Source organism: Falco punctatus (genome assembly GCF_963210335.1).
Source record: "Falco punctatus genome assembly, chromosome: 13".
Classification (NCBI taxonomy): Eukaryota; Metazoa; Chordata; class Aves; order Falconiformes; family Falconidae; genus Falco; species Falco punctatus.
This window is the reverse complement of record NC_137593.1, coordinates 41,132-55,030: the sequence shown is the minus strand read 5'-3', so window position 1 is coordinate 55,030 and position 13,899 is coordinate 41,132. Positions and strand designations below refer to the sequence as shown.

Sequence of the window (13,899 nt, the reverse complement as noted above, 5' to 3'; positions counted from 1 at the left end):
GATATATAAAGAACGGCCTTAATTTTTGTCACCACGTTAGCATTTCTTCTACTGGTATAATTTTGTACCTTGTTTCAGAAAAGTATTTGAGAAAATATATTCGGACAGGAAAGTGAAAAATCAGAACATCATTCAAACAGCTAAACTTGATCACTTGATGTCATCTGTTACTTCAGGGTGTAGTGTTTCACACTATCAAACTCTTTTTCAGATTTTTCAGTGAAGGGACTGTACTAACTCACTATGCTGACATCCTTGGTGTCCTGCTCAGATTGAGGCAGCTTTGTTGTCATCCTCGTCTTTGTATAAATACATCTTCTAGTTTTTCAGCTGGTGAGTGAATGCTTTTGGTTTCTGTGTTTCCAAAAACAGGACTTGCACTTTGTATTCAAGAACAGAAACAAATTTGTGTTTTCCAAGCTTTTTATCTTCCACTTCCCTCTTTTCAGTTTGGATTATTGAACTTTTAGCTTTGTTACCTTGTGGGGTTTTTTTGTACCAAAATATATTTGAATATGTTTGAGAAGTGGATAATTGAGCACATACTCAAATAAGAATAAAAGCGATGAAGTATGAGTAGTTATGAAAGCTAGAAGTAGGAGTTAATAAGCTTTGACAACCCATACAGAAATGACCAAAAGAGGACCTCAGCAGAGCCAAAATCAAGAAGCTTGTTAAAAAGCAGTGTATCTGTTGTTGTAATAATTTGCGGAAGTGCTTTTACAGCAAATCTTTTTCTTTGCCTCAGGAGACAAGATGTAGAGGAGCTTTGGGGAATGGCTGGAAATTGGTAGCCATGTCAGCAGAACCATTGCCTCTTCAGCAGAATAGGGACCTGTTGACTTTGTTATGGCTGTAAGGGAGGGTGGACACAGAGGACTGAAAGGAGGGTGAAATTTTATTTTTGACAAGCCAGAACTGTACAGCCACATAGTGTTAAAAATTATATGCATCTCTTTCAGAAGAAAGTATAGTCTGTTTGAAATACTCTAAACTTGAGAATTCTCAAATTGAATATTTTGAAAAATCCTATTTTGAGATGCCATTGGTATAGGTGTGACTTTTCAGGAAACTGAAAGATGGATAAGATATGGTCAGAACCTTTTTTAGAAGATTTTCATTTATTTTCCTGAAAAATACAGGATGGAGAAATGTTGGATAGTCGTTCAGTAGTTATTTAGAAATTAATTAGTAACTAGTAAGTATGTCTTTAATTTCTTTACTTAAAAAATAAAGCAATCTTAACTATAAATAGTGTCATCTCTGTAGTGTTACTACTGAACAGCTGTTATATGAAAATTGCTTGTTCCCGTTAGGCATTGTGCTGCACATGTGTATTCAAGGAGAAATCCACACAGACGTGGGGACCACTGGGCTTGCTTCAATCACAACTCAGAGCCGGGCCACCACCCCAGTGAGTGGCAGAGAACCATGCAGCTCAGCTTATATACGCTTACCAAACCATTAGTCAATGTCTGAAGTTTTTAGGAGTTTCCTTTGGTCCTGTCAGTTCTGCGAATGCATCACCTGACTGTCCCAGGTGATTCATCTCCTCTCTTCCAGCTCTGCCTCGGTTCCAGGCTCCTCAGATCTTGATCTTCTTTCTGCCAGCTTTAACTCACATACTCCTTCAAGCACGCTTAGTCTTTGAACAAGCAGTTCCTATTCACATCTACTAATTTTTCTAGAAACGCCTGTGTTTCTGAGAGCAGCTATGTACACAAATTGATCATCTGTTGTTCTCCCACTGACTAACTGGACTGGGTTTTAAACCAGCCTTGGATTAGGGCTACGCTAGGGATGAGGCCTGGTTCTGTCACTTAGCAGCTTCAGCACTTTAAATTTCTTAATTCAAAATACATTTTCTTTAACAGTGTACTTATCACTGAGTATGTAGTCAAGATTCTTTGAGTTCTAATTACCATTTTTCCAAGTAAGATTATTCTTAATAAGCTTTGAAATACTACAGAAAATTCTGACCTACTATTTGGCAGGTTGTTTCTTTATACATTGTAGGCTATGTCCTCATTGTGTATAAGCTGTCCTAATTGCATTTTGAACAATGGAACTCTCATGTGTGTCAGCTCAAGAGTGTTTCCCGTATGGAAATCTCTGTTTTTAAGTTCCTTTCTCTATTTGCAGATAATAAAATTCCTGAAGAACTGCATGAGACATTAGTGAGGAAAATGAAGTTGGTGCTGAGCTCTGGTTCAGATGAAGAATGTGCAGTTTGCTTGGAATCGCTGACTCTTCCTGTGATAACACAGTGTGCGCATGTGTTCTGTAAACCATGTATTTTTGAAGTCATCAGAAGAGAACAGGTTGGTTGTTCTATGGTTACATTTAATTATAACAGGTATTCAAAACCAACAAACTGGTATCACTAGAAGGCCATCTAGCTATGTTCTTTTACACTGTTCACCATTTATGATTTAAACCTTGTTATCAGCTGGGCTATAAATGCTATTGGCCTGAAGTGAAACTGTGGAGAGAGTAGCTGTCAAACTGAACATGTTAAGGTTCATCAGTATTTTCAAAGGCCTCTTCCCTAGTTCTCACCTTACTTCGTCCCTACGGTAAAAGTGTGGCATTCAGTGCAGCATTGTATACCTACATACGGCTGGATGCCCCTTCACTGATTGTATGTGATGTGATGCGTGTATATATTGTTGTGCTTAAAAGAGATCAAAGCTGTGTACTGGAGGTTGACTCTTGAACTAAAGTCATGTTTACTTATTCCAAGCTGATAACCTTCTACGGTGAAATAGCTGCTCCGCTAGAGGGCCATCTTTATGGCCCTTTGTCTGGACTCTCCAGAATAAACTTGAGGAAATCTTTAGATTTTTAAAAAAAACATAGTCTTTTTTTTTTTTTTTTTCATGTGCATGTCTAAGCTATACTTTTCCTTCTTGTTTGCCCTTTCCTTTCTATGGTAATCTGAAAGTGTGGTAGGCTAACCAGCTGTATCCAGTGCTGCTGCACTTTCACTCTGGAATTGTTCTGCCTCCTTAGCCACAATTGAGCAGCAAGTAGCTAAACCTAGGTGGTGTTATTAATAGGAGGCAGCAAGGGACAAACTAGTTCCTGCTTGTGCATAGTCAACCTAACAAGGCAAAGGTAGGAAGCGTTGTCTGTCTGGCATGTAGATCGACTTTGTTTCATTGCCAGACACGCAAGGTTCTGATGCAGATATCCCAGTCCAGAGTTTGTGCAAATTTTGAGGGGAAACTAGTGATGTGAAATTACTCTTTGAGGAAAGAGTGCTTGCAGAGGCCTTTTTCCAGTGCAGAGGTTCTTGATGTGTCTATAGCAGAGTCGATGTCCCTGCTCAACCTTCAGGTGTTTTTAGGCATGCAGAGAAATAAATCGGGTATCATATGATGGAACCTGTGTTGCTTGAGTGTACAATCAGATGATCTACTATGCTTTGCCTAGAAAGGACCTTGGAATCTGCAGAATTAGGGCCTTTGTCCAATCCCACATTGTTCCATAGATTGTTTTCATGGTGGTAAAGTCTCAACAGAGGCGGGTGTAGATTCTGCTCTTTTGAAGTTGAACTGTTGTGAGTTTCCAAAGCAGTGAGTGAGCAAGCCTTTCTTACATTCAGAATTATTCCTGATTTAAATCAATTCCCAAGGAAGGTTTTGCAGGTTCCAGCCAAAACACTGACAGACATCTACAGCTTGGGTTCAAACAGGATTCTTCCAGACAAGATGTCTGTGGTTTTCATTATTAATACAAGTGAGAGCATTAAGCCATCGGTGAGGAATGGGATGTGAAGCTGCCAACACAAAACTGCTGAGTGAAAAGTTTGGCCTTTCATTGTATTACAAGCTTGGAGACCATTTTATCTTTCTAATGTTAACCTGAAAGGTTTAACTGAAATTGGAAAAACTTCTTAGTAGTTAACAGCTTGAGAATTAACACCAGCTTTGTTTCAGTCTTTCACTGAGGCTAGCTTCATAGTTATGCAAGTAAGTAAAGGTCCCGTGCAGAAGTCACAATAAAACTATAAAATCTCTACAGTACTTTAATGTCTTTGTGTATTAACTGCGTTCTTGTAAAAGCTTGTCAGATATGCATGAAAACTTTTTTTTTTCCATCTAGCTGTTGACTGTAAGACACGTTTTGTCACTTTCATATGCTTTCACAGCAAGTCTTCAGTATCTGTGTTGGTATTGTTCAGCTGTGGTTTGGATTTTCTGTTGTTTTTAATTACAGTACTAAATTGAAGAAGAGATGCAGAAAGATGTGAGCCTTTTATTGTATTTTTTTTTTAAGTCTTTATGAGCACTGTTAGGAATTTTTTTTCCAGAAAACTTTTTCAGATTTATTAGAATTAATTTATTTTGTCTCATCTCTAAAGGATTTTTGGATTGCTACCAAATCAGGAATAGAAATGAATTTTTTTTACAGTTTATTTGTAACTATGTTTTGGAGACTTATTATAGATTTGTTTGTGTTGAGGTTCTGTCTCTTGAAAGGGTATCTTTAGTGCTGCAGCAAATTTGTGTATGCAGACCATGACTGCCAGCCTTTTTAATTGGCCAGAAGTTCATTCCAGATTAGCAGCCCCCAGTATTCACATGCTTTGTGAGATGTGGTTTGCAGCCTGTCTAACGATGCCTTGGTTCTGTGGCCAGATTGCTATATAAACAAAGTTAGCTAATTTTAAAGGGTTGCTCTGTTAGGCAGAATTTTTTCATGTCTGTCATTTTTGCTTCATGAAGTTGTACATTTGTATAGTGCACGCAGTCTTTTGTTACATTTTGTGAGTAGTTCTATGGAAGTGCTATTGTATAAATGCTAAACTTTGCCTTATCTAGAGTACGCTTCAGAGAAAAAGCCTTTTGGTGTTAAGTTATGTCTCATTTCTCATGTCTGTGGGGGGAAAAAGAGAAGATACCCTGTGTCTGGCCCTGACAAAGCATATTTCATCAGACTGCTATTATTTCTGTGCAGGCTTTGAAGAAAAAGGGTAAAAGGTCATTCTTTGTTTGTAACTAAGAAGATCTTGTCTCTGGATGTTTATTTTTCTGATTTTTAAATAGTCTTCTCCCCATAGCCCAAGTATTTGCTTGCTTTTGAATCTTGAACTGCTCATTTCCAGTATAAATATGCTCAGAAAGAAGACTACTTTTAAGGAAGGCAGAGTGTTTTTAAAACATGTAGCATTTATGTGATCTTAATGTTCTCCCAAATAAAATAGTTCAGTCGTTATGTCAGAAATGACAAAGGCAGTGTGTTAGAAGAATATAATAATTTCCTAAAAGATGCTTTGTAAAGGTGAACTTTAGTACCTGCTACAAGTAATTTGGCCTAGTATGTTTCTCTAATGTTATCTGGGCTTTTTTGTAGCCAAATGCCAAATGCCCGTTCTGTAGGAATGAGCTTCGAGTGGAGCACTTGGTGGAATGTCCCCTAGAAGAGGAAATAGACTCCAGTAATCGAAAGAAGTTGGATCAAGAGTGGATATCCAGTTCAAAGGTACATTTTGTTGTGTTTTAACATGGTGTTCATGATGGTTTTGTAGAGCAGTCTCTAGAATTTTTATGTAAATATGCTGAACATACTTTACATATGCATAACATACTTAATTTAAAGTATTTATTTAAGGTCTGTACAGCATGTCTAGCCAGCATAGGAGAAAATGCGTAATAAACTCATCACAGACAAATTTTGCAGCAGGGAAACAAGACAAAAGGAGTACCAGTTGTAATTTGATGCTGGTCATTGTGCAATACATACACATATATTAACTAAATAAAACTTTTGATAAAAGAGCTGTTGCTTTTGGCTTTTGTTTCTGTTTCTGAAGATAGAGTAGTTCTATAACCACTGAAACTGTTCTGCTCTTAAATAAATCCTTCTTTCTTAAAAGTTGTCTAAAGATTATATATTCTGCTCTAAAGGGGAAAACTGAATGGGCATCATATGTTTAGTATAACATTTGTCAGATAAGCTAGTGAGATATTTTTATTGTACTTTGCAGACCTATTTCTCAAGGTCTGCCACATCATTTTTTGCCTCACCTTTGTTGTGCATTTGCTGCCAGATATTAAATCTTCCTGCTTGCTGCTTGTACTTTGGCCTTTTTTTTTTTTGACATTGCTTTTCTGAAACATTACATTTTATAAAATAAAATTTAATGAAGTTACTGTTTCAAACGTTGGTTATAAATTTTATTCCCTAAAAATCTTTCTGTGGAGACCTAAGCAATAATTCAGGACACTGTGCTCTAGACTAAATTAATTTTTTTTCCCCTTTTTCTTTTTTACCTGGTGCAGTTACTTGCATTCTCCAGCTAGTGGTTCTTTACCTCATCATACCTAAACCTTACATGAGAAAACTGGCAATGTTCTGCCTCAGATCCAATTCCTTGCTCCTTTTGTTCTCTTGTTGGTTCCAGGAATGTTTCTGGTGGCTCCTCATCCTCTGTCATACCTAGCCAGGAAGCTTGCACAGCTTATTTGCCTGAATATTCCTGGTGGAAGCCTTTCTTGCTTCTTGAAGCGAGTATTGCTACAGTAGAGCATTTGCCTTGTGGCTGTCCCTTGCTTAAGTCTTACTTTTCAAGAGTTCCAGTACTCTGTTCCTTTTTTTCCATATAAGAGGCTCTGGAGTTACAGGACGTGCTGACTCCTGATAGTGGGAACTATGTCTGGAAGAACAGGTTTGTGAATCCTCTTCCCAAAGCACTGTCAATCTCCCTAGAGTTTGTGACCATTAAAAGTGTTCAACCTATAATTCCCTTTGCAAATGGAAAGAAACCCTACCTGCAGAATTTAAGATCAGTTTGTTTAAAAAGTATTACTGAACAGTGATTTCTCAACTGATGTGAGATTTATTAAAGCACCTGTAAGAGCAGAATCTAACCAAATCAGAATAAGCTGTGTAAGTCTTCATTTGGTTTCAGATAAATGCTCTCATGCATGCTTTGATAGAACTACGGAGGGATAATCCAACTGCTAAATGTCTGGTTGTTTCTCAGTTCACAACTTTCCTATCACTGATGGAAAATCCCTTGAAGTAAGTAAAGTTACTGTCATTTTTTATAAACATGCTTTTATGGTGTTTTAAAAAGATCTCACAAAGAATATAGTATCCTTTTGATTTTTAGAACTTCAGAAGAGGAACAAATTACTGAAATACTTTGGTTAGTGGAATGAAGCCATGAAGCTCATTTGTGTTATTTTTAACGTTTCGCATGTTAAATGCAGAACTTAAAATACACATTTCAGAGTCAAAGAGGTCATAATTTTTATATATTTATTTCTTGCTGTCACAGAAAATTTACTGTTAAATAGAACATTTTTACTTTCTCTTCAGAGAATCGGGGTTTGCCTTTACTCGTTTGGATGGGTCAATGGCACAGAAGAAAAGAGTAGAAGCAATTCGGTGTTTCCAAAGCAGCCAAGCAGGATCCCCAACTGTAATGCTTTTGTCTCTGAAAGCAGGTGGAGTTGGATTAAATCTGACAGCAGCTTCCCGAGTGTTTTTAATGGATCCTGTGAGTAACTGGTTGTTCATACTGATATGGCTTAATCTAGGGGAAGCTCCTTTTGTGTTTTCCCAAGAGGTAGAAGGAAAGCCCCTCTGAGAATGAACAACACTGCTGAGTATGTAAAAGGGCAAATGGGGCTTTTCTTCACTTGTTTCCATGGCATGTTTTTGTTTTAACACAGTATTTTTTGTATTGTCCAGTTACTTGCTGTGAATGGAAAGAATGCTAGTAGTAGTTAGCATGGTGGTGTGACACCTTACAGTGTAGCATTTGATACTTGTTCCTTCATTGTTTCTTTCTCTTTGTTTCTGATAATTTTGAATGTGGTTTTCTGTTTGTTCTGTTTAGTAACTTCAAAAGCCATAAACTGGAATTTCAGGAACAGTGAATTTTCTTTCTGTCTTATAATGCAGTACTTCCCTGCTGTAGTCACTTCCATTATTTTTTGTGTGACTTTATTTATAAAGAAAGACATTAATCTGAAGTTACTTTTTTGTGGTAACATACCACAAAAACTTAGTGATTTAGGAGACTAAGATAGATGGTGAGTGATATCTAAGTTTAGGAAGTTTTTCATTAAAGCACTCAGGAATGCAAAAGTATTTGTAAGGAATAAAAATGGAAATTACATTTATTGATAGCAAGATGGCATTCTTAACAGAATTGGTTCATGTCTAGTGTCATTGTACAAAATCAAAGTTTTTTTCTGTTCACTTCCTCTCTTCCCCACTATTTACTCCTCTGCTCTGATGCCTTAGTCTTCTGGCAGTTGGAAACTGAGACAAATTACACAGATTGTGCACTTGAAAACAAAACCAAAGTAAATGAAAATGATAGTGTAACTTTGGACTTGGGCATCTGGTAACACTAATAGTAAAGAAAACAGTACTAGCTTGGATATCAGATTAGTGATAATAACAGCATGATGAAAAAAGCTATTTACTTAATAAACTAAAGGAGTAAAATAAGAACGAGTATGGAGAAGGTGCCTTGGAAAAAGGTTTTTCATGAACCGTGATACATCTTCACAAGCATTGTTTCTGTGTGTGTTGCATTGAATAGTTCCATTGGAACAGGTTTTTTTGGCTTCGGTTTGGTTTTTAAACAATTCTCTGAATAAGAAAGCTTGCAGAAGGTCCAAGAGAATTTTCATTTTCTGTGAAGATAATTAACGAGGTACAATGCATACACTGTCCTGTGGCAAGCAGTTGTAAGAAAATAAGCTAAGCATTGTTAAGAGTCATCTGCACTATATAGTTATACCTCACAAACCAGGGCCAAATATAATTGCAGCCTTTATACACCACTGAACAACTTCTCATCCTGCTGGTAACCATCCTGTGATGGTAACCATTCCAAGTGGCACTGGTTGACTACATGTATGTGGTGAAGCATCAGTGGGACCACATGATCCTTTATGATCATGCTTTTGAGAGTTCAGTGCTGAATGAGATTCGGTCATGCATTAGCATTCCTTGAAGTGAATTAGCAGCAATAAAGGATTTAAGAAGCAGAAATACCTCTGGAACCAGTGGAGTAACCAGGTTTTCTACTCAAATTTGTTGTAGAACTGTAGCTTGGAGGTCTGCATTTTTTCTGAGAGCTGCTGTACCACAGTGCAAGGGAGGAACATTTATCCAGCCATAGACTATTTTCTCCCCCACCCCCTCCTTTTTTCTTTTTAATTATTTGTTTGTTTAAATACATTCATATCTGCTGAATTCTCACCTTTAGGAAGAAGTACAAACCTTTAATGTGGGAGTATCACAAGTATCCAGATGTTTCTCTGAGGCTCAAGTTTCTTCATATTTTCCTATGTATAATATAGTATCCTTTGTATGAGATACTGCAGAAAGGCATAGAGGTATTGCAATTCAGTTTTCCTTTGCTGGACTGATGAGAGAAGAAGAGTGAAAGTAGTACACTTTGGTCCTACTGGACTACAGCAAAGATAGAATGGAGCATGTGCATGTTTGGGCTAGGTCTTTCCTCAAAACATCATCCTGTTTGTACAGTCATGTTAGTATTAGAACGGTTTGCCATACATAGCTTGCCAGCAATGTTCATCTTGCAGTGACAGATACATCATTTGTTGCACTTCTTCTCACTGCCTTAGACTGGAGACACAAGACTTGGCTTTTATCTTGCAGCTTGATGTCTTAAGCGTGTTTAGGCATCAAAGATTCTTGGAATGTAAAATGAATTTTTTGTGCTAGCCTAGTGTTGTTTTTTCCCCTTCCTACAGAAAGAGTCATTAAGAAGAGTTCCTAGATAACTTTCAGTATGTGGGTGACATAGCAAGGCAAGCCCATTGCACAAGACTTGCTTATCACAGGCAGAACATTATTACATTTTAGGTAGGCTTAAGTATCTGTTCTGTGAGAACTAGTAGTACTATACCTTTAGATAGAAAAAATGTGCTGGAAAAATGTAGAGCACAGACTTGGCATTTCACAATCCTTATGTTTAGCGTTATATCCTAAGCCTAAGTAGGAACAGTTACACTACCTTTTTGTATTCAGCAAGTTTCTTGTTTACCTAACTTGGTAATTATTGCATATACTAATGGAAGTATACATGGGCTTTCTTAACAATCAGAGACTTGGTCTACTGATAAATAACTGCCTGTGTTCAGCTGGTTTAGATTTTGCTGTCGGGAAAAGGGTGCTGAGGCAGTTAGCGTATGCAGTGATTATTTCAGAATTAAAATGATAATGAGATTGTTCTGATGTTTCCTAAAGTCCTGACAACTTTAATGAGTTTAAAAATTTGCCTGTGATAAGCAAAAATCTCCTCGTTTTTAAAGCATTTACCTAAAGTTCCTGCTTGTTATGAATATACAACCAAAAGTTCTCAAAGCTTTCTTTATATCTGGATACTTAAAAGAGTGAGACATTGTTGGAACTAATTAACGTGCAAGCAGTATTTGTTCAAGAGGTGATGGTACAGTAATTTCTTTGATTCCATGTGCATCTTGCTATGTATTTGGAAGGGAGCTTATTTAACTTGTTCGTTGCTGATACTGTTAGGCTTGGAATCCTGCCGCAGAAGACCAGTGTTTTGATAGGTGTCACAGGCTGGGTCAGAAGCATAATGTTGTTATTACTAAGGTGAGTGGAAACATGATCTGTTTGAACAGTTTTCTGGTTAGGAAATAATAAATAATTTTCAAAAAAGATTCACTGTATTTTTAAAAGAATTGTGACATCATATGTCTTGCCAGTAAATTTTTTGAAGTGTGGACTTTGGACTGTAAGATTTTATTAAATGTAACCTATTTCCCATGAAATAATTATTTTTGAAATTAATGTCGCTATTAAGCTATTTGACATGACTAAGATGGGGTAGCATTGCTGTTGCCTAGCCTGGCTATTACTGTTTATTGTTTTGAAGGTATGTAGAATGCTTTTGCTTTTGTCATAGCGGCTTGTTTAGCTGCAGAAGAGCAGCTGGCCTGCTGCACTAATACCCAGTCACAAAAATATTGCTTGTGAATATTTCTTGGGGAAAAAATTGCTTGGAAACTTGGGAAACTGAAGACAGGTTCTCTTCTAACATAAGTAGCAAAGAAGAGACAGTTACTCTTCTAATAAGTGGGTTTAGAAAGAAAAAAAGGGGCAAAAAAATTGAAATGCCAAGCCTTTTTTTCCAGCTGCTTTTATAACTCTTCCTTTACAAAGTAATAATGCAATATTGTAACTGTGCTTTAGGCTACTCAGCTATTTAACTTTTTTTTCCAAAGCACCTGCATTTCTCATCCTAAACTTCTAATTAAAAAAACCCAAACAAACCACAAAGAATTTAATTTGGGCTTCTTTTGTATTTCAGTTCATTGTGAAGAATTCAGTGGAAGAAAATATGCTGAAAATTCAGAACAAGAAGAGGGAACTTGCAGCAGGAGCCTTTGCTACCAAAAAGCCTTCAGCAACTGAAGTAAAACAAACCAAAATCAATGAAATTAAGGCTCTAATTGATTTATAGCTTGAAACTGTGGTATTTGAGTAAATAATATATTTCATAATTTAGTTAATATTGCTCTTCAAGTTACATTGTCTCATGCTTTTAGTTTTGTCGTCTTTGTGGTCAAAACATAAATGCTTGAAATAAATTATAAAAACCAATTTGCTTCTAAATTTCTTAACTTAAAAATGCACAAACTTGTTTTGAATTCCTGAAATCTTTCCAGTGGTCTGCAAAATATTGCTTACTATGTACAATGCTTAAGAATACGTAAAAATCCCTCAGAACAGAAATGTGTAGAACTCACAGTTCTATCTTGTGAGAATTTAATCTCTTTTTAGAGGTGAAAAGGTAACAAAGGGTAAATAACAAGAGTAAGAAATTATGTAGCTTCATGTTTCAATCTCTCCTGATAGCCAAACAGATCATTTGGATTGTTTCAGAGTAGGTAATCAGTGATCACTTTATAAGGAATGCTTATTTTCGCAGACTATGTTCAGAGATAGTATCTAAATAAAAATTTTAAAATATTTTTTTACTATTTCTGAATAATGCACAAGTGTGGCAGGGAGTTCCTCTGATTACTTCTCAGGAGCTCGTAAAAATCTAGTACTTAAAATATTTTTAAAAAGTGTTTTATAAATTTACTTCCTTTAAACAGAATTCCACTGATTTTTGTAAAAGTAAAGGCTTTGTGGTTTGGATGAAATGCTAGAATCATAGGCTTGTATTGGTAACATGCTTTCTGGTAACTTCTGTAGACACTTTGAACAATGAAGCTGTGCTGTATGCAAAGTACAATATGACCCACTCACTTGTCAGTGAATCAGTTAGTCCTTGTGAAGTAAATTAAACAAAACAAATTATTTTAATAGCTGCCAGCTTTCTAACCGTTTTCTTACACTGCTAAGTAAGTGCTTTTCCAATCCTGTATGTGTGTCTTAATGGATTGCTGATCTGCATGCATCTTGATTTATAGAGGAAGAATCTGGTAAACATATTCATGTACTGCAAAGTAGTAAGTAGCATTGAAGAATCTCAGTTGAATATTAGTTGAATATTCTTGTCTGTTCCTTCTATCTCTTTCCATTTGATTCTGGTCTTCTCTTCTGTGTTTTCTTACTACTACACTGCCTTCCCTGTAACACTTAAGACTTCAAGTTGGAGGCAGAGATTGCTATGTTTAGGTTCTGTTTAGATACTATGTTTAGATTCAGGAAGCGTATTTGGCAGCAGAGAAATGGAATCTGATTTGCTTCTAATGCCTTTCACCTTTTCTTAAGACTACCAGCCAGCTGATTATAAGATGAATTGCAAACACAGGAAATGGAAAAAGGACTGAGAAATAAAGGGAAGATGTCTGATACTTGGAAAAACAGTGAGCTAATGGAAGGAACAAGAAGGGAATTCAAAATAGGTAACCTAACAAGCTGATGCAGTTTTTGAGGAGCTAGCATCTTAACTGTGGAGAAAAGTGTGTTTTAAGTCTGTTAGAGAAAGAATTCAAAAGAAATGAATGACAGAAGACAGTGTGAACCCCAGTGACTGGTCATCACTACAAATTTGACGAAGAAGAAATGGAGCTATACCCAACTGAAAAGTTTTGTGTGTGTCTAAGTTAAAACTTTGTTTTGGTTTTTGTGGTTCAGATTCTGATGCTTACAGATAAGCTGGAGAAATAATTCCTGACTATGCATGAGAGATTTGCCTTTGTGTTGTTCTTTCCATTTTCCAAGTTAAAATTCCATGAGAAAGAGACCCATTTCAATGGCTAGTCAAGCTGTGTCATTACTTGTGTTTAAAATATGCTGACGTTTCGCAGAGTGGCTGAGTTAGGATTTTGAAAACAATTACTAGTATAATTTTTCCTCTACTAGATGATGGTTTCCATGTTCTAAAGCCAAATAAAAACTTCCTGCAGTTAGTGCTAAGCTGTATGGCTAGTTAAGGTATCTCCCCAAAAAGCCATTAACATAACCAAGAGAACAGCTGAAGGTCAAAGCTGAGCGCAGACAAGTCCTGTCTGATTTGATGGAGCTGTTCAGTTACTCAGGTGGTTAAAACCCATGGTGTTCTGGTTGTTTGGGGTAGTCTTTGGCTGTTGGTATTCTTTCTTGGAGTTCTAATGGTATGTCCTGTAGCATGTTCTAGAAATGAGCTTTTGGAATGATGAACTTTACTAACATTTTAATTCCAAAGACTGAGTTGTCTTAATGTTCTTGGTGGCTTTTTACCCCCTACATAAAATAAAGATGTAAATTAAAAAAAAAATATTCTGAACTTTTAAGTCACCATCTAAGGAACACCTCAGATTATGTACTTTTTAAAGGCAAATGGAGTTCCAGTACTCAAGTCGTAATCTGAGCGGGGCTATGATTCTTTTGAATAGTGATGTTTTGAGTATAGAGCTTTAATTCAAGTACTGCTTTGAGCAC

At 36.5% G+C, this 13,899-nt stretch overlaps 1 protein-coding gene across 8 annotated transcripts in view; it reads left to right on the top strand.

Annotated features, from left to right (window-relative positions):
- The window catches only part of HLTF (helicase like transcription factor), a 28,726-nt gene extending 15,561 nt beyond the window's left edge, over window positions 1-13,165 (top strand). For 4 of the 8 annotated variants that reach the window (XM_080409455.1, XM_080409454.1, XM_080409453.1 and 1 more), the window contains exons 18-24: window positions 212-333; window positions 2,143-2,321; window positions 5,359-5,487; window positions 6,917-7,029; window positions 7,330-7,510; window positions 10,534-10,614; window positions 11,333-11,625. In XM_080409455.1, coding sequence (XP_080265581.1) covers window positions 212-333; window positions 2,143-2,321; window positions 5,359-5,487; window positions 6,917-7,029; window positions 7,330-7,510; window positions 10,534-10,614; window positions 11,333-11,485 — 958 coding nt within the window. In that variant the 3' untranslated portion in view covers window positions 11,486-11,625. Of the gene's footprint in view, window positions 1-211; window positions 334-2,142; window positions 2,322-5,358; window positions 5,488-6,916; window positions 7,030-7,329; window positions 7,511-9,238; window positions 11,626-12,747 lie in introns of those variants that run through there. The other 4 variants (XR_013931675.1, XR_013931676.1, XM_080409456.1 and 1 more) reach the window with 4 other exon arrangements.
- Window positions 13,166-13,899: the final 734 nt, after the last annotated feature.